General features: G+C 33.0%; 3 protein-coding genes across 6 annotated transcripts; 2 read left to right on the top strand and 1 right to left on the bottom strand.

Moving 5' to 3' along the window:
• Positions 1-1,485: 1,485 nt before the first annotated feature.
• Positions 1,486-2,334, bottom strand: LOC115952231 (60S ribosomal protein L12). The gene has a single exon (XM_031069319.1). It carries the CDS (start codon positions 2,238-2,240, stop codon positions 1,740-1,742), a length of 501 nt encoding a protein of 166 aa, XP_030925179.1. The 5' UTR covers positions 2,241-2,334; the 3' UTR covers positions 1,486-1,739.
• Positions 2,335-10,791: 8,457 nt separating this feature from the next.
• LOC115954044 lies at positions 10,792-11,723 on the top strand. Its single transcript, XM_031071899.1, has one exon. It carries the CDS (start codon positions 10,908-10,910, stop codon positions 11,424-11,426), a length of 519 nt encoding a protein of 172 aa, XP_030927759.1. The 5' UTR covers positions 10,792-10,907; the 3' UTR covers positions 11,427-11,723.
• A 4,019-nt stretch (positions 11,724-15,742) lies between these two features.
• Positions 15,743-19,656, top strand: LOC115952278. Of its 4 annotated transcripts, XM_031069374.1 has the most exons (5): positions 15,744-16,171; positions 16,297-16,408; positions 17,771-17,827; positions 18,232-18,342; positions 19,315-19,654. In XM_031069374.1, exons 1-4 carry the CDS (start codon positions 16,038-16,040, stop codon positions 18,310-18,312), a joined length of 384 nt encoding a protein of 127 aa, XP_030925234.1. In that variant the 5' UTR covers positions 15,744-16,037; the 3' UTR covers positions 18,313-18,342; positions 19,315-19,654. The 4 variants fall into 4 exon arrangements, with proteins under 4 accessions (XP_030925237.1, XP_030925236.1, XP_030925234.1 ...); XM_031069377.1 differs by lacking the exon at positions 18,232-18,342 and having other exon boundaries at positions 15,743-16,171; positions 19,315-19,656; XM_031069376.1 differs by lacking the exon at positions 19,315-19,654 and having other exon boundaries at positions 15,743-16,171; positions 18,222-18,965.
• Positions 19,657-19,947: the final 291 nt, after the last annotated feature.

Raw genomic sequence — 19,947 nt, 5'->3', positions numbered from 1 at the left:
CATTTTGGGGTAAAAAGCACAATATTTTATGAGACCATTGCCTGGAACTTTTCAAGTGGTTGAAAAAGCAATCCAGTTTGTAATCTCAATTATGTAGCTTGTTAGATACAGTTTGACAACATAGCTTCTGTTCTGACTTTTAGAATTTTGTTTCGAACCGGTGATAGGGATCATTTTTGTTTTCTATATTTCTACAACCAGCCAGGCAAGCTCATGTATTGACATAGTAATTCCCAGAATATAAACATGTTGAGAAAAAGGACATGTATTTATATGTATATACACCAGGTGAACCAGAATTATGAGCCCTATATATTTAAAATCAATTAAACAACTTCAAACCAAAACAACAAACACCATACAAACATTACCAGTAAGCACTAAGCACCCCCATTGTTAACCCTTAGGCAATGTGATAGACAGTGCTACCATGGTAGCTTACACCTAAAACCTAAAATCAGTTAACATAAACCGATAAAACAACCTGGTGGTTTATTCCAGATCATGGAAAAAACCTGGTTTATTCAAGATCATAGCAACAAACAAAGAATTCTCTAGCATCTTGAGATGCTAAAATATTCGAAGGAAATGAGTGTGACTACTCAGGGCTCCCTAATCAGCATACATAAAACTCCTTGAGATCCTAAGAATTCTAAGATAAACGAAACAAATTTCTATAACTGATGAGTAAATACCATAAACAAAACAAAATGCAACCAGAAACGAATCTATTTTACCAGGCAATGTATCCATTCAGTTCAAATGATATTTTATGCATTTCAATACCTCAAAAGTCCCATCCAAAACTACTTTATTAGAATTATTTTATAACGTTTATCAGAATCCATTTCAAACCATTCACATTTCTCATTTCAGCAATACTTCCAAGTACCCAAGGACTAAAAATATGGTATTTACATTACCCACATTGATCATTTCAAAGTCATTAAATTCCAAAGACGTTCATCAACTGGCATAGAATCTAAAACCAAGAAATGAAACTAAATCATAACCACATTTTCTTTCTTTAGCAAACTAAACTAAAAGTGTGACACAATTGACCTACAAATATCACAATCTACCTACCGGAAAGAACGTATCCATTCAGCTCAATCATTTCAATATCATCAAAACCCATTAAAAACTACTTGATTAGAATTATTTCATAATACTTCTCAATTGAGCATTTCAATGTCATTATACTCTCAAGAAATTCATCAACAAGCGCAGAAACCAAAAATCAGACCCACATTTTCTTTGTTATTGCTTAGCAAACTAAACTAAAAGTTATGTTGTCAAAACAAAATTAACCTTCTATATCCATTCAGCTCAATTATGCATCTCAATATCGTCGAAAGACCCATACAAAACTACTTGATAATAATCACTTCGTAAGATTTCATTTTGAGCCTATCTACATTTCCCACATTAGATTCTCAAAAGCATTCATTAACAAGCATAGAAACTATTAAAAAAAACCAAAAATGAAACAAAATCATAATCACATTTTCTTTGTGGTTGCATTAGCAAATGCATTATGATATTCAAATCCGCTCTATTCTGTTTCCAAACATTTTAACATTAACCCCTAAAAATTCAAAGACATAACCATTAAATCATAACAAAAAAAAAAAGGATAAAATTTTCTTTCCATGCCTCAAAACTGATTAAACAACAAAACCCAAAACAAAACAAAAAAGGTAAATTCAAGGTTTTCAAACCCCTGACATAGCTGATTTTCAGTCTAAAGGAACCTCAACATCACCATCAGTGATCTCTTGCTGCAAATCCTTAGGGTCCTTACCATCAACAGTACACCCAACAGAGACACAAGTTCCCAGAATCTCCTTCACGGTCCCACTAAGATCCTTCGCCATGGACCTAGGCTTCATCACCTTAGCGATCTCGATGACGTCGTCGAGCGAGATGTTACCGTTGTGCTTGATGTTCTTCGTCTTCTTCCGGTCGCGCTCCGGCTCCTTCAGCGCCTTGATGACCAGCGCGGCGGCGGAGGGCACCACGGACACCTTGGCCTGACGGTTCTGGACCGTTAGCTTGACCGTTACGCGGAGGCCCTTCCAGTCCTTGGCGGTTTCCTTCGCTATGTCTTCTCCGATCTTCTTCGGGGAGAGACCCAGTGGACCGATCTTCGGAGCGAGTGAACTCGCCGCTCCGACCTCACCTCCGGTGACTCGGACGTACACGTCCACCACCTGTGAGGGATCGAGCTTTGGAGGCATTTTCGGGGTCTCTGGTGGTGGAGTTTAGGGTTTGAGGAGTTTGTATGAAATAGCTATGGGGGCGCTGTGAAGTGAGTCACAGAAACTGTGAGGTTTTCTAGGGTTCATATATGCTAGGGTTTTGCAAGTAGGGTTTTTTGAAATGACCAAAATGTCCTTGGTTTTATTGGGCTTTTTTTTATAGGCCCAAATAGGCCCATTAATTTTTAGTGGACCTTTGGGGACCATTGGGTTGTGGCTAATGGGTTGGATTGAAAGCTTGGTGCAATGAATAGGGTGACAATACATGAGTTTTTATTTTATTTTTTTGGATGGGTGACAAGTACATGAAATTATTTGGATAACAGATAGGGATGAACAATGTTGCGACACTTCACATGACATTAGAGAAAAGAATAAAAAAGAGCAAGATCATGATAAGGATGCATTTTTGCATGAGTTGTTAGCTGTTCTACATTTCTATTTACAATGGATGCCATTGTCAATCATACAATTATATTTTAGGAAGTTCAATCCATTGGGAGGAGTGGATTTAAATGAATAAAGAACTTTAGAATTGAATCTTGCCGACACTAAAAACTAAAAAGAAGTTTATTGGTAAAGAGTAATCATTATAAATATTTTAGGAAGTTCAATCCATTGGGGGGAGTGGATTTAAATGAATAAAGAACTTTAGAATTGAATCTTGCCGACACTAAAAACTAAAAAGAAGTTTATTGGTAAAGAGTAATCATTATAAAAGTTTTATACGCTCCAGTTTTAACATGCCACATTATCTTATCATATATTAAAGAATAGGCATAACTACACTTAATCAATTCTATCACTCATCTAAAAATCCAACCCAATTAGAAGTTTATGAAGATGTTATTTGGTGTGATAAGTTATATTAAGTTTTAAATAAAAAACAGATATGACAATCACTTACTAAATGATATAAAATATAGATTTTACACCCCATCCATACCAAATTCGAAATCTTTAGTTAATTCTACTCCATCACTCTAAAATGGTTCATAAGTATGGCCAACTAAAAAACAGTTCAGGACCACTGCCTGGTTGGACAAGTTGGCACTTCCGTAGTCACTAATAAATGCTTGGATTAGTAGGGGGTGTGAGTTTGAGTTGCCAAATATCCTAGCATATATATTATCTAAGTATTTTTAACCATTCCAAATAAAAATAAAAATAAAAAATAAATAAAAAACCCAAACTTTAATCCAAATATTTATGATCAACTATGGATTAGTTTATTTTATCAAAATCCATATGCTTTATCGCCTTCTTAATTAATTGCCAATTTGGATGCTGCACCGGCCACCTTCAATATTATTCATATCCTCTGTTTAAAACTAAAACTTTTTTGTAAAGCAATGATTAAACTAATCAAACGGCTTCGAACTTCTCCTCTACCTGGATTAAAGAAAGAACTTGAACTCAAAAGTTCATTTTTCCACTCCAATCTGACACACCCAACAACCATATAAAACACCCACACGTAATTCTCACTTTATTTACACAGTCTGACGTGTATACTTTGACATATATCTGTTAGGCAGCCTGAACTTAGAAAAAAACATATGAACCCTAAACTCACACACAACTCACAAAATGCATGCATGTTTGGCCCCCACAATCTCAAACCATCCATGGACTAAACGTGAAATGAACAAAAAAACAAAAGCTGCAATTCCTGTGGTCAATAAGTTAACAGGAATGTTCTTCTGGATAAAGTCATTGTGAGAACCTTACCTATCTGATAAGAGACTTTCACGCAAAAAATGCATATTTTAAACTTCACGAAGCAGTGAGTGATGCATAACGACATAATAAGATGCCTAAACTTTATTAACATATTTCTTTATGTTTTAATATATACCGCAAATGATCATTGAAGAAAAAAAGTATTCTTACTAAGAGCATCATAATTGGCATGTGTCGTGTGTATAGGTGTTGCGGTGTAAAGGATTCGAATAATGAAATAAATCTTGTTTGAAAAGAGCTTTTAGGATAATTTTAGGATATCATTGTATAGGCCTGGTCTTTTTTTCTTTTTTTTAAGTCATTCTATCAAAACCAAACTATTTTTAAATCCATGAATGTTAAAATATTAAAAAAATGAGAATGACAAAAAAATAAGATAAATGTGGCCTAATAAGACCTTATTAGGTCTACATGTATTAGTGTTGACAAAATGTGTCAAATAGTGAGTCTTTTTGCGTCTTAAAGTTGTAATTTGAAACTAAGAAGTGGATTCAGTATCAGCTCAAAAATGAATGGTATTTGTTAACTTGGTAGGGGATGAATTTGGACGTGAATATGTCGGAAGACTTCACGCACATGGAAATGCATTATGAGGTCTACATGTATTCGTGTTGACAAATTGTGTCAAATAGTGAATTTTTTTGCATCTTAGAGTTGTAATTTGAGAGCAAGAAGAGGATTTAACATCAACTCAAAAATGAAAAGTCTTTGTCAACTTGATAGGGGATGAATTTGGACGTGAACATGTTGGAAGACTTCACGCACATGGAAATGCATTATGAGAAACCTTACCTGCCCGATAAGAGACTTCACACACGTGCCGAAATCTGATTTTTAATCAAAGCCCATTAAGATGTATACTTCAACAGTAATTTATGCCCTACTGGCTAGATTACGTAAGGGCACATTATGATCTACTAAACAAATGAGAGAGGCCAAAAACATTATAACTTAATTGGCATTGTTTGGTATTTTTAACAAAGATAAAGAACTGCGTTACATAAAAAGATTCCAAACCCTAATTCTCTTGATTTCACTATATTAGAGATATCAAGGTAGATCTAGAAATCAATTGGTGAATAAGTTGAAGTCAATGTGTTACCACAAACTTGTTGTCATGGGAGCAAGGACACTCCAAGAAGTTCTTGGAGTCAGTTGGAGTTTGCGGTCCTACCATGGGTGTGTCATTTGTGAAAACATCCTTATGGTTGAAGGGTCAAATATTTTGGAGCAGTAGAGAGTTTTTGTTGTAAGTTGTTTGCTAGTTATACATGTGTCTTATAAAACCTTAAACAACCAAATCTTCAAAATTCATATTTGCCCTATAATGCACTCGTCAATTGAATGAAATATATTAGGTATACAATGGTTCTGTTTGAAATTCGCTTATTTTGCTAAAACTGAAAACTTTTTACTGAAAAGTACTGTAGATAAAAATAAAAATTAGCTGAAATAGTATAGTGTAGCCCATAAATAGTACTAAAAAATGTTGTGGGACTCATAAATAATAGCAAAAATAAGCTTAATAGTAAAATAAGTTGGTAAAATTAATCATGCTAAAAGAACACAATATGACAAATATAACAACCCAAAAGTCATTGTAACACATAAAATTACAAATGCACGGTAGCTATGATATTATATAAAACATGATCCATAGTAACCTTGCTATTCTATAATTTCTAACAATCAAGATCAATTACAATTTCATTTTTCCAACCCCTAGTTGCCTTTAGTCTACTCTCTAATTAACTTATGTGCCACGTTTCCCACGCTAATGACCAGAATTGCATTATCCATGGACTTTAAAATGACTATCAAGAACACTACTATTGGTGCAAACCATGTTATTTTTTGTTCTAATTGGTTTTTGAGTCTCTCGAAAGTATTTTATTATATTTGAGAAAGTTTAGTGTCACAGAAAAATGCACAACTTGTGTCACAACTCGCCATATGGAGAGTTATGGTTAGTAGAAGGGTGTCCCCACATCACCCTTCCACCAACCACAAGCACAAATTGTGTATTGTGATTGTGGCACTAGACTTTCTCATTATATTTTACCCAATGATATGTACGTACCTAGGGCCTAGGCAATTAACAAGTCAAAAATAATGCAAAATGGTCGCATAGGGTGGTCTAAGAAATTATGAATGATATCATTATATATATTTACTTTTTCTCAAAACTTTGTCCATAAGCTCAAAATATAAGAGACGTAAATGGGAGCATATCATATCAAATCTAGAAGAAAAATGTCTATTCTCTTTGTTTGATTATGTTGCACATCATTAAGATAACAAATTTGATGGGAAGTGATGCTTGGAATAAATCTGACACTGGCAATAAACTTACACGGAATATCCTTCAAGGAAAAGGAAAAAAGAGAACATGCAATAGATAAAATTAGAAAAACAAAAAAAAAAAAAAATTATAGCAGTTTCATAACATTCTTAAAATAACCTACCACCTTATACATAAATCCACCATAATGTACAATTTTTATTTTTATTTTGTGAGAAATATTGTGAAATTGTTATAAAATTTTGTTGTGTCCTTAGCATGACTCAATAAACACTAAAATGAATTTTTTTTTTTTTTTTTAAATCATGTGTCTCAATCTGGATTCAAATTGGGAGCAATTTCTAAGGTGTTGCAAAGACTGCAAAAGTTATGGATCACTAAATAGAAAAGTTAAAACGTCAAAAAGGTAAAAAGTTTTCTAAAAATAAAAGTTAAAAGTTACAATCGTTGTCTTTTCTTCTCTTTTTTTTCTTTTTTTCCAGATTGAATGGCTGAACTTTTCTCCTCAACCGTACATAATTATTAGTGCTCTGCTTTATATTTCACCAACCAGAATAGCACAACCTAACATATGTCATTTTTTTTACTGGAATTATCAAAATAGGAAAATAATCAAACATATGGTATAGCGTAATAAATCTAGTATAAAATGAAACACTTCTCATGAAAAAAAAATTTTGATTTTTTTTTTTAACGCTAGAACAAACCAACTTATCAACGAGCATTAGCGAAATTGAAGCTTGGAAATCTAATGAGTAAATAGTCTATCATACTCCAGCAATAAGATTATCAAATTTCAAGACATGTGGAAAATTCAATTGGATTTCCTACCCTTAAGGGTTTGGATATATATATAGATTTCAATAAGAAGCATATCTAACTCTTTTTGACTATGTACACTTTTATGATAATAGCTTTGAATAAAGGTACAAAGAAAAGACAATAAACAATATTATTTATGTGAGAGGAACGAATCTTTTCCCAATCAGGTATTATCCGCTTTGGGATAGGCAGCGTTGAACTTTGCTTCCACCCACACGGATTTGCTCAATCCTACATCGGGGAGAGACACCTCTCACCTTTGTCTTATAAGCACTTGGCCTGAGGAATGGCGTACCATTTTCCACCCCCCCCCCCCCCCCCAAAAAAAGAGTAGAATTTCACCTATAAACCTAAAAAATTATTGCCAAAACAGTCAATTATGTTAAGTTAGTCCTTGAAATTCTTAAATAAGATTGCATGTTACCTTTGCTCTTGCTTGTCATCAAAGCTTATTGTTGAAATCGTACAAAATTGTGCCTCATTTGCACTCTTTTGTTGCCGTTATAGTAAGAATTAAGTTAAATTACAATTTGAAACACTTAATTTGTAAAGCAATTTCATGAAATAATTTCTAAAATGGAAATAGGAGTAAAGATGTTAACAATTTTCAAAACCTTATAGACTAATTAAATTGAACAAACATTAATTCATGGATAAAATTAAATTGTGGCATATAATTCAAGAACCAAAAACTATAATTCACTAATGATTATAATATGACATAGCAGTAAAAAATTCTTATAACTCATTATATATGTGAGTTCAAGAATTATAAATTTGAGTAGTTATAAGCCCTATTATCGTCCAAGTGATCTCAAGCCATAACGTAATGTGTGGACAATACTTATATAGCCGTCCCCACAACTTGCGAACCCTCTTTTTTTATTAAAAAAAATTCATGATTATAAAATCATGCATCTCCCGATAAAATGGATAAAATCAAAACAAGGTGGTAGTAAGTAGACATAATGAAAGGTTTGTTAAAAATTACATAAACCCATACTTGGTCAGCAATTCTCACTCAGCATGAAACACGAGTTGGAATTGTTTATGTGAATCGAGGAGTAATAATAATAGAATTCCACTGTTGCTAATCCATTATTGACCTTTGCTGTTTAGTTTCTAATGCATTTTTCCTGTTTCCTTAAAAAGAAAAAAATAATTGACCTTGGAATGCTCCGCTAATGCCTATTGTATCGTAATCTACAATCATCCTGTACTGAATCATCATTCAATCCTCCATATATACACTGTGGAATTGTTAGGTAGCAACTGTTGCTAAGTTAATTAATAGGTGTTCTCTCTTTACACGACATTGCACCCTCTAAAATTTCAATTATATGAACCTATTTTTGGAATTTACGCGTGAGTGTGGTTAATAATTTTCCATGTACTGTCCTAGGATAATTTCACCATCATGAATATATAATTAATATATTCAATAAATTAACGCACACATCCCTAGAACACCCCAGTCGGCAAACCTCACTGAACCATATTGATATACAGGAGTAATGTTTTTTGTTTTTTTTGAAAATTTGTGTAGGTGAAAAAATATGTGAAAATACATGTAATATTGTTTAAAAATTGAAAACTATTGTTTAAGTACATGTACCAAATGGGCCCACAATCTCTACCACATAAAAAGATTAAAAAAAAAAAATTAGAAGCATACTACTTTGTGACAATTTTGATGGGGGCAACCATTTGTATAATAAAAAAAAAAAAAAACTACATTTTAGTTAATTAAGTTCAAAGTTTACTCATATGAAAATATATAAAATTGTGTAAAAATATATGATCGTTACAACAATTAATTGCATAAATTTACATAAGTACTATTGTTTTATCATATGATTTTTTTAAATTTATTTACATGTCCCATAATAAAGATGATTATTGTATGAGAAAAATATATAAGTAATTTTTTAATGAAATGTATGTAATATAAAATAAATAATATAATATAAATGTTAAGAAGAGTGAGCATATACTAGGATCATAATTTTTACCATAATTTTGTTATGATTTATTTAATTAATGAGTTATGAGTGGTAAAATTTTAAACCCCATTAAAAGCCATCACTTATACTTTTACTCCGTCGCTTACTATTTGCCACATACACGAGTTACAACAAAAATTTGTAATCCTTGGATGTAAATGGTGTGATCAGATTTATTGAAGGGTAGGATATGGACAATTTTGACATGTGACGACAAAAGAAGCACTCATTTCACCAAGTGAGAAATATTTTCGTACCTGACGTGTCACGATATGGACAATCTGATCTGAATTGGAAAGGTAATGGGGTGTGGGGCCCAAAAAACTTGACCTGCAGTAGGTGAAAGACTAGACGAAAAAGTGTGTCATAAAGCTCTTAACTGCCAATGAATTTGAGATTTGAGTCGTTGATTGGACGAATGACTTGATTGGCCCACGTGTGGACTCGCTCCTAAATGGATAAAAATTCGTTGCTATCTATTTCTATTCCTATTATTATAAATGGAAAATTTTCCTTATTATGTTATCTATTTTTTGAAATTTCCTAATCGATTATGCCCACGTCATATTTGACATGACATTTTTGTATGTAGTAGTTGAAAATCGACAAAACATCATACGCGTGTCATTCGAAGGGTATTTTAGGGATTTTACTTTGAGTTTTTTTTTTTTTTTAAGAACAATTTTAAGTTTTTTATAAACCACTTCTTCAGATTTTCATGGGACTTTTGGGTTGGGATAATCAATTTTTTAGTTTTGTACTTATTATGTTTTTGTGTCAATTTAGTTTGTATATTAGTGGGGTTTTGTTTTTGTTATTTTTTTTGTATGCTATAGTTCATTGTAATTTAACCAATCAATTTTGCACCCCACCTTTTTCTTTTTCTTTTTTTCATTTGTTTTTAACTTAAGGAAAAATTAACAAATATCTTTAAGAGTTGGTTTATAAAATATTTTTAAAAGCTTTTTATAGGAAAAAAAAATAATTTTTTTAACAGTTTTATTTTTTATGAAAATTATATTAAAATTTTTTAAAAATAACTCATTAACAAATACTCTAAAAGAAACTGTTAATCAAATCTTTTAATTTAAATAATAGATAATATATCATTAGAGAAATAAGAATGATGCAACAAAGTGATGTATAATCAATGATGTCCAAACGATTAATCATTCAAACTTAAAATTTATGGATAAAATGGTATTTACATAACAATGTACCTAAGACTTAAATTTGTTAATTAAAACCCTTTTTTTAATTTCGTAAAGTCCTATGTTAGAGGAGCCACAAAAAAATTATAATTAAAACTCCATTTGATTTGTACATCTCCCACTTGCCTCTCAATCATATATATAGGGCCAAAATAAAAGAAGTGAGATTGGCTTAATTATATATAGTTCTTTCGAGGACATATCCCATAAAAATTGAAAAGATAGATATGTGACCAAAACCTATAGGGATTGGACCCCATGATGCATGACCTCTTTTTAATTTAAAGCAGATAGTAAAGATTAACTGATTAAAAAATAAAAAGGGGCTCATACTAAACACATGAGGACACCCACTTTCTACAATTTTTCTGTTTGGCTTTTTAGTAACTTGCTTGTTTGAACTCTGTGCAAAGAGAAATGAGCTTATCCGTTACACCATTATAAAATGCTGAATAATCAAGGATGACAACAAAGCAAACACAGCCTAGCTGGAAAGAAAACAAACAAACAAAAACCCATATAACAGTTGCAAGTATATTGCAACCCCATTTCAAAGTTTTCATCAATGGCAACTTGGAAAAATTTCCATGCACAAACCAGTTACAACATCTACTCATCAACCAGTTCGGAGAGTGACAACAACATCAACAACAACCCAGTTGCCTCCGACAGTCACTTCGAGTTTGATGAAGCTGATGTTTGGAATTCCAATCATGTCTCACCACTTGAGACAAAGAAAACACTGCCAACTCCTCGGCAACCTAAAAAAGTGACTAGGAAGAGGGACATAGGGGACAGGACCATGGTGGCATCAACATCATTGCCTATGGAGATACCGGACTGGTCGAAGATTCTTAAAGATGACTATAGAGACCATAGAAAGAGAGACAGTGATGAAGATGTTGTTGTTGATGATGATGATGAGCATGAAGATCAAGATTACAGGTTTCCTCCTCATGAGTATTTAGCAAGGACTCGAGGTGCCTCTTTTTCTGTTCATGAAGGGAAAGGTAGGACTTTGAAAGGCATGGACTTGCGCCGTGTGAGGAATGCAATTTGGGAGAAAGTTGGGTTTGAAGGTTAGTAGGGGCTATAGCTAGAGAAGGACTTGGTTCATGCAATTAATAGAGTAATAAAGGAGAGATTAGAATTTTTGGGTATTTTGTTAGGCCAGAAATTAAGGTCAAATCTCACTCTTTTCGATCTCTTATGATCTTTTCCCGGAGGACTAATTTAAGCTTCTTGTTATTTTTATTTTCCTTTTTTTACTTATTTTCCTGTGAATTTTGAGTGTCTGAGTTTTATTAAGAGAATCACTCATGCATGTAACTCTAACTTTGTGATCGAAGCTAAATCCCAATGATCATCATCACGGTTTCATATGGCCAAATTTTGTTTCTTTCTTCTCTTTTCCCTTTTATTTTCCCCCTTATATGTTGTATTTCATTTTTGTGTTTAGCTATTTTTTTGGGTTTATATTGGATGAAAGTAAATTCCAAAGGAAATGAGCGAGGTGACGTGAACTCAAATGGTTAGCGGTTGGTAAGAAAAGTACAGTTTAGCTAGAACAAACCTTGGAATCAAATTCTTGTCCCTCAATCTAAGCCCTTTTGAACCTCAACAAGGATATTGGCAATCTTAAAATTTATATAGTGGTCTCTTCGTTTTTTTGCTAAGATATAGTACTCATTTAACTTTTACTTCTTTTTGGTTCTCAAACTTTAAATTGTAAAGATAACAAGGAGTTTAAGCATTGAACGTATCTGTAAGAAAACATGGAGCTTGCCTTATTAAGACCTAATTAGAATGCTCGGATGTCACGTGTGGGTGGAGTTCCATGTTGAGGAGTATACATGATTGGACTCGTTTCAATTTCCATGAAATGCCAAAACTTTAAAAAAACTTCAACAACAACCATATGCTCACCATATTCAGTGTATCTATATCTAGACTTTTCCTAAAAGTTCACATTGGGAGAAACTTCGGGGAAAAAGAAAGAAAGAAAGAAAAGAAAATCCATAAATTTGAAGACACCTTGTCCATATCTGAGTTTGACTGATAGGCCATAGATGATAAATCAATTTCAATAAGTTATATCCAAAACACATTGTAACTAATTTATCTGGTGGTAACAAATTATCAAACAAGGGGCGCCACTTGATTCTCTTACCACTGTTTATTTAGATTAGTACACTGATTAATATTTAGGTTGCTTCATAAGGATAATTCTTAAGCTTTTGGACCACTAGAAGGCCTCACGGTAGTTTTCATGGTTGATGATATTTGCATTTGTAGGTTGTTCATTGTTGTTGTAAAAAAAAAAGCAACCTATTAATAGCTAGGCTGCTTCATTGTTACACTGCAATAAAGTTGGAGAGTTACATTATTCAAAAGGTCCTTCGTCTCCTTCCTCTGTCAACTGAGAAATGTGGATGCAAATTAAGGTCGGTCTGTGTGGCTCAAAACTACAATTGAACTTGTGTTGACTGCTGTGGTGGGTGTTGTAGCAATGGGCATTATTCAATGGGTATTGGCAGGCTGTTAGAGTTTTAAGCCCGTAGAATTTGAAGAATATGCTGTACCCATATATATGATTCTTCTTATTTCATGCCAGTGGTCCTATAAGGTACGGTACAAGTGTTTAAACATGGTCCATATTAGGTTGCTGTCATGATCCATGGTGCTCCATAAAAGTTCAATGTCTAATGAATGGGGTTTAATGGTGCTCAAACAAGCTCGGAAGGTGTAAACTGTAACGAACCAGCTTGGTTGGTTTGGTTTATAAAGAGTCTTCCATGAGCCTTTAATGGTACAGGCTGGATTTGCCTAGAGATGGGTTAGTTCATAGTCTTTTACTCTTTACCACCCCCTAAAAAATGGGACATTTTTGGTTACCCTACTCAACGTTGTGAGTTAAGTTGGGACTCGGGTTCTAGTCATCCATGAGGTCATTCTTGAGATCTTGGATTTATGTTTTTTTTAGTGAATCTCTTGGGATCATCCCTCACTGAATTCTTCTTACATATATTTATTAGAAGAGTGTGAAATGGAGAACTACAGTCCAAAATTTAGTAGGCACTTTAAAACTTAAGATCAGAAGAATTCAAGACTTTATTTGGTTGGAAGAATATAAAATATTTGTGTTTTCCATCATGCTTGGTAGAAAAGTAGAAGTATAAAAGCTTGTAGAGTGTGGGGGGGGTAAGAGTTGGGATTTAAGTTTTCAGAAGAAATTTTCACACATATATACATTTAGATTAGGTTAGAATAGAAATTCTATCTTTTATACAGAAAAAAAAAAAAGAAAAAAAAAAGAAGAAGTAGAAGTATAAAGAGTAAATTACTATTATTCCTTTATTATTAAAAGTAAGAGAATAGAAAAGTGGGATAATTTTTGCACTTTTCTTCTTATTGTCAATTTCTTTCATCTTTTCTCCCCACTTTCAAATAAAAAAAATGGTAGGTCTGCGTGGAAAACTCCATCTTCCTTATTTTATTTCCTCATTTTTCATTCCAACCAAACAATGAAAAATCACTTTTTTCTCTCCCTTTTTCTCCTCTAATTTTCCATCGTGTTTCATGCAGGCTTGAAAATGGGAAATTTGTTTTAAGCTCAATACAATTGTATCAACGGATATTCAACAAGTTTATTTATGAATTAAAACAAGTAGACAATCCAACCACAAACACCAAATTTATCACAATAATAATAAAGTGATAAAAAAAAAATAATGTAGAGATTTCGTAACAAAGTGAAATTTTAAAGATTAACCTCTTAAATGGAAAATTACTCCAGGGTGACCTACCCTATAAGCCAATTCACTATAAAATGAGAAGTATACAGACAAACTCAAATAGCATTTGACCATTTGTAATTAGACTTTTCGTGACCCAATAGGCAACTCATTGACTTCACCCCTAATAAGGACTTCTTCTATATGGACTGCTTCACAAATGACATGTTTGCTTCAAATTGGAACTTTAGGATCTCAATAAAGGAAATCAATATTGTATCGATACCAATCATACCGACCATTAAATCAGTATTAGTACAGTTGTATCAACTGTACCGGGCATATTTTGGATGTTTTGGCTATTATTGGCATTTCGGCCAATTAAATAAATTTTTTTTTAAAAAAAATTGAATTTTTTAAAACATGTTATTTAAGCTAATAAATTAATTAATGTACTTAGGCTAATATGTAGACTATAAAATATGTGGATTTTAAATTTTATGTTGATAAACATAAAAATTAATAATTTCATATTTACCTAAATAAATACAAATAAATATATATGTATAGAAATATATAAATAATGGTAATCTTGAAACTGTATACCAGTATGAAGTATCAACTAGTACCGAAATATTTTGTTCCCCTAATCAAATTGAAATAGGCTTCGGTCTAAAATTGACTCCCTTAATCTATCAATGCATGCACTGATAGAAGACAAAGCTCTTAGTGGTTTCAATATGCATGGGTTCTTCAAGTTCTTGGTTTTGATATATCTTGAGGGTGCAAAGCCAATAACTAGAACTAGAAGGGTGTTTCTTTGGTTTTGAAACCAAAAGAAGACTCTCAAGATGCTGAAATGGTACAACAACCTTCTTTGTATAAAGATTTGTGCTTTGTTTGTATTTATAAGTAGGTTAAATAAAGTTGTAATAAAATTGTGCAATTATTTTTCTAAGGGAATTAGAAAAACAAAGTCTGACATTTTTGTTCAAGCAAACCTGGAATGAGGGACCGGTGAACTTTGTGGTTCAATTATTGTTCGCTTGAGCAAGATTTTTTAGATTGCATATCTTAGATAAGTTCCATGACTGAACCTTTTTTTTTTTTGTTGAGAAGATGACTTAACATATCTTTCACAAATGCCCAAATGTTGCAAACTCTTTTTAAGAGTACAAACTACAAAGTCATTAGAAATTTTCAATAAAAATCCTAACAAATTGAACTTAAAATAGAGGTGAGAACAAATTTTTTTCTCTCTATTTATTGTCTTTAGGCAAATCGATAGAACAACTTTACATCTTGCCATCCTTGTAGGAACTTTTTTTTTTTTTTTTTTAAATATTAATAATAAAATGGTTCAGTTAATAGTTACCTTAGGGCATTTGTTAATAACTATTTTAAAAAAAATTTAATACCACTTTCATGAAAAATATTAAAAAAACTATTTTTTTTTCTTTTCCCATAATTTTTATTAAAAAAAAAAAATGCTAAACTAATGTCCTTTGGGAACTTGTTAACTTTTCCCATAATAAAATTAGGAAAAAAAAAACTATTAAAAGCTATTTTTGCTGGTTTTAGGAGATTAAAAAATATTTTTAAAACCCCAAAACCAAAACTGACTCATTTTAAACTCAAAATACAGACTTCTAACCTTAATACAAACGCACCCTAAGAACAACCTAATAGCTTATCAAAAACTAAGAGCAACTTAATTTATTAAGGCGAAAGCGGTATATGGAGACGAATTTTGGCTTAACAAAACATTGTTACAAAAGCAGTCTTATCGAGGCGACACTAGATCGAAAACCCGAAGTAAGGAGTGGTTGTTAGAATGTGAGTGACCGGCTTGCCTTTATTGATTTGTTCGCCGAAGCGCAGAGAGAGAGAGAGAGACCCTTCTCTTTCTCTGTCACTCCGTTTGTGTGTGTTTTAGAGAGAGAGAAAGATAGAGAGAGAGTATGATCATGGGGGGAGGACAGAGAAAGAAAATCTTGGTGGGTTTGGCAGTGGCAATGTTTTTGGGAGTAGCAGTGTACTTGAGGCTTTGGACCATCGATTATTCTTTTTCTTCTGATGACTCCGAAATCCTAAGGTTTTTCTTCCCCTTCTGTTTTTTTTCCTTTATGGGTTCTGCTTCCTAATCTTTCTTTCTTTTTGGTTTCTTTAATGTGTAATTGAACATGGGGTTTTTCTTTTTGTGCTTAAAAATCTTTGTAGAAGACAGTTTGATCTTGCAAACAGGGAAGCCATGGATGAATCTGCAGAGTGGAGGCTGAAATATGATGTGGAAGTAGAGAGGTCTACCAACTGTGCCAAAGAACTCAATGAGGTATACAATAACTTAATTCATTTGTGGGATTAGCGTTTGTGCTTTGGAATTATTGGGTTTTTTTATATGATAGATTCATAGCTCATGTATCATAGGATTTTGTGAATTGAATTAAAATTGCAAGATATGTATAATGTACCTTTGTAGCTATAACTATATATTTTTGTTTGTATCAATTCATATCCTTTTGTTTTTGATAGGTAAGAATTCAATTTTATTACACAGAGGAACAAGAGAATTTGTATCAATTTATATCCTGTATAGATGTTTCCATGGAGATAACCTGGCAAAGTTTTATTTCATTTAGTTTCATGTTATATGAGTTTCTAGTGAGAATTATCAACTTTTAACCTGAAATTCTGTTTTGTTTTAATCGACCATGATTAACCTGAACTTCTAATACTTGTGCTGTTATGAATTCAAACTTGGATGGAATTGTATGCTGAGTTGGTGACATTGCGTGCTTATTACAGTGTTATATATGGATGACTGAGCAGATATGGAGTATGACATTTGAGCTACATAATCCTACATTGAATAAACCGTTTTGGGGAAACCAAAATGTGGTTTTTGAGCTATATCCTAAGACTATTACCGTATTAAGTATTTACGTGGCAATTTATAATACTATCTACGTATATCATTGAAGGATATAGTTTAGTTCTAAATCAGTTTGGACTTCGGAGCTATTTCCTTCAACTCACTACGTTGTGATTTATAAGACTATCCTGTGTATTATTTAAACAAGTTACATGACTTGTTAAAAAATTTATTTGTGGGATTGGCCCAAATTTAGGAAGTTCATATTCTAGAGACTTTTATGCAATGCATTCCTCCATGGTCTCATTGTGAGGATACACTCTCTGATCACCATTGCACCTCTACTACCTATCAAAATTCCATCCATGCCATGGACCTCTGCTAACACTCCCCTCCTTCTTCCAACCAAAAAGTCTATTAAATGATTGAGTTTGTGCTCGAGGAGAGGGGAAATGGGAGATTTAAACCATTGAGCTTTGCTTTATAAGGTGTGATTCCAGATGATTGTTCTACCCCTTGGGGGTTGGCTAGTTAAGAGATTATTGTGTGAATAATGTGCATGGTGGACTGGATGCTTTGGAACCATCATTTAGATGTATCAATGTACAGCAGTTGGGTTAGTTGACAAAATGATAACTACTCATTTGCATTAGCCTTCTAATTGACAGTTGCTTTTTTTAGACTCCACTATTGCGTACACTTAACAATTATGATTCTTCTCTATTTTTCTATTTCTTCCTTGTCTCTCCCTTTTTAGAAGTATACCTGAGGTTTAACAGCCTCTCTTCCTCTGGATTGAATAATTATGGATCTCCTTGACAGATTAAGGAGTCTCTCGAGAACAAGGTGGAAGATGAGAAATTGGCAATGGTACAAAAGGTGACTCTTTACTTCATATTATCATGTACTTTCCTTTTTCTTTCCCTCAATGTTGTAGTTGACATTCTTTAGGATGCATTCAGTTTCCGCATGATGTGGGACACCCAAATTCAATAGCTTAGTGACAACTAAGCTGAGAGTTGTTTGCACATTAGTATTTAATACAGTGCTTTAGTTACATCTAACTTTTCTTATATACTTCTGAAATTTTCTTGAAAGCAATCGTTGATATTTCTTCAAAAAGGCCAGTAGAATTTCTTTTGTTATTTTCCGAACCTTTAAAAAAGTGTTTTCACCTCTGTATTTATGGACGACCATGGAATTCGAGGGTACTAAGAATAATTTAAAAGTTACATTCAGTTTGATTTTTCTGTTCTTTTTCTTACAAATTCAAACATTACCAGGAAAATACAGCCTTGCTTGAAAGGGTGGAATCCTTAAAACAGGAGCTTGAGGATGCCAAGCTGAAGTGCAACTTGCATTAGATTAATTGATCACTATAAATTTGATATTGGGTAAACGAGATTTCTGCATATTAAGCTTTACCTTCATGTGTCATTAGCGTGTCTCTGAGGGAAGCAGTACTTTCTGAGCAAATCTTTCAGAGTGCAAAATTTTAGCTCTCTTGACTGTTATTCAAGCACGGGAAATATATCTTCGATGATATATATGGTTCCTTCTCAGCTATCATGTAGAATGCTTAGTAAGCAGATATTTCAACTATGAGTTGTTGAAATAATGACGACCCTGATGTTCTTATTTTTCTCCTTTCCTTATTACTGAGGGAAGGTTTGGGTTGGTCTCCGAATTTCAACCTTCTCTCTATGTAAATTGTTTTTTAGGAGGAAAATCTTTGTTGACAGATCTTCTTGAATTTTGGGCAAGAGATTTGTTTGGTTGTGAAAGAGTAAATTTTGTATGTCTGAAAGAGTCATCATCACCAACATTTAGATGTATAGGCCCGTGAATCCATAGATTTCTGTTTCAAAATGTTTTGCATGTGTTTTCACGTGGTTTGCATGTTTTTCCCCCTGCTACAATTGGGGTAATAAAGAGAGACTCGTGTACTCTAGTCCTTAGCAAAATGTTGCTAGGCTGCTAGCTATGTAATAGGACAGAAAATTTTGTTTTTCGTTCAGGACTTCCTTGTCTCACCCACATCTCTAGCTTCTCTAGCTTCAGAAAGGGTTTCAAGTTATGGGCAAAGATTGGGTCCAATGGTTCCAGAGCGTTGGACCTATTGATGATGAAAAGCATTATTATTATTACTTTTTTTTTAACATAATGGGCTTGGTCCTTCACTGGAGTTCCTTTTAGTCACTTTGCTTGAGTTTAGTGATACTAATTACATTATATTTAGATCAGATATTCTCTTATTGTATGCAAAGTGCAAACTTCATGATTGACTAATTGAGGAAAACACTTGTGTAGTGCAAATCTCAACATGATCCTTTTTGTTACTAACAAAAATGGTAAATTTTTCCCAGTGTATTTGATGTATCATGCCCTCTTTCCACACAAGGGTTGGTTCTCTGCACAAGGTCAGACTTAGGGAGTCTTGCTATCTCCTCTAGAACATAGATTACTTTTTACCAGTCAAACCTGGGAAATTAAGCGCGTTTGGAGACGCTAGCCTTGCACCGACACATGTTTTGATGTCTTGCAATTCGCATGCTTTCAACTGTGTGCTTGGTGTATGACAGTTAAGCCGTATGACAGAATCTTAACTGTATGTTTGGAAGGACCGAAATGAATGATATTAAAGAGGATCACATAGAGAAATTGTGTCTATTCTTTTATGGTTTTATTTAACAGCTTGTTTGGAATGAGGAAATTGAATGGAATGAAAAGGAATAAAAAGAATAATTTAAGAATATTTATTTCCATTCCTTGATTGGGAGTTTAATAAGTAGGAGGGAATGGAATGGGTAATTGTGAACGTTCATTCCTCTCTATTCCTCTCAAAACCTCAAATTTTCATTCCTCTCAAAATTGGGAGGAACTAGATTTAAGTTTAATGAAAATTTTATTAAAACTCTTAAAAAATACCCTTTCAATCTTAGCCCTTTTCACACATGACACATTTTTTTCTCAACCAGACATACAAATATATACTATCA

This window comes from Quercus lobata, chromosome 7 (assembly GCF_001633185.2).
Source record: "Quercus lobata isolate SW786 chromosome 7, ValleyOak3.0 Primary Assembly, whole genome shotgun sequence".
Taxonomy (NCBI): Eukaryota; Viridiplantae; Streptophyta; class Magnoliopsida; order Fagales; family Fagaceae; genus Quercus; species Quercus lobata.
This window is presented reverse-complemented; position numbering and strand designations above follow the sequence as displayed.

What these genes read in the sequence shown, in the direction of transcription:
- LOC115952231 (XM_031069319.1), bottom strand. Translation starts at nt 2,240, where the DNA reads ATGCCTCCAAAGCTCGATCCCTCACAGGTGGTGGACGTGTACGTCCGA.
- LOC115954044 (XM_031071899.1), top strand. Translation starts at nt 10,908, where the DNA reads ATGGCAACTTGGAAAAATTTCCATGCACAAACCAGTTACAACATCTAC.
- LOC115952278 (XM_031069374.1), top strand. Translation starts at nt 16,038, where the DNA reads ATGATCATGGGGGGAGGACAGAGAAAGAAAATCTTGGTGGGTTTGGCA. An exon ending in GATGACTCCGAAATCCTAAG is followed by an intron (nt 16,172 to 16,296) that starts GTTTTTCTTCCC and finishes AAATCTTTGTAG; the next exon opens with AAGACAGTTTGATCTTGCAA. An exon ending in AATTGGCAATGGTACAAAAG is followed by an intron (nt 17,828 to 18,231) that starts GTGACTCTTTAC and finishes AAACATTACCAG; the next exon opens with GAAAATACAGCCTTGCTTGA.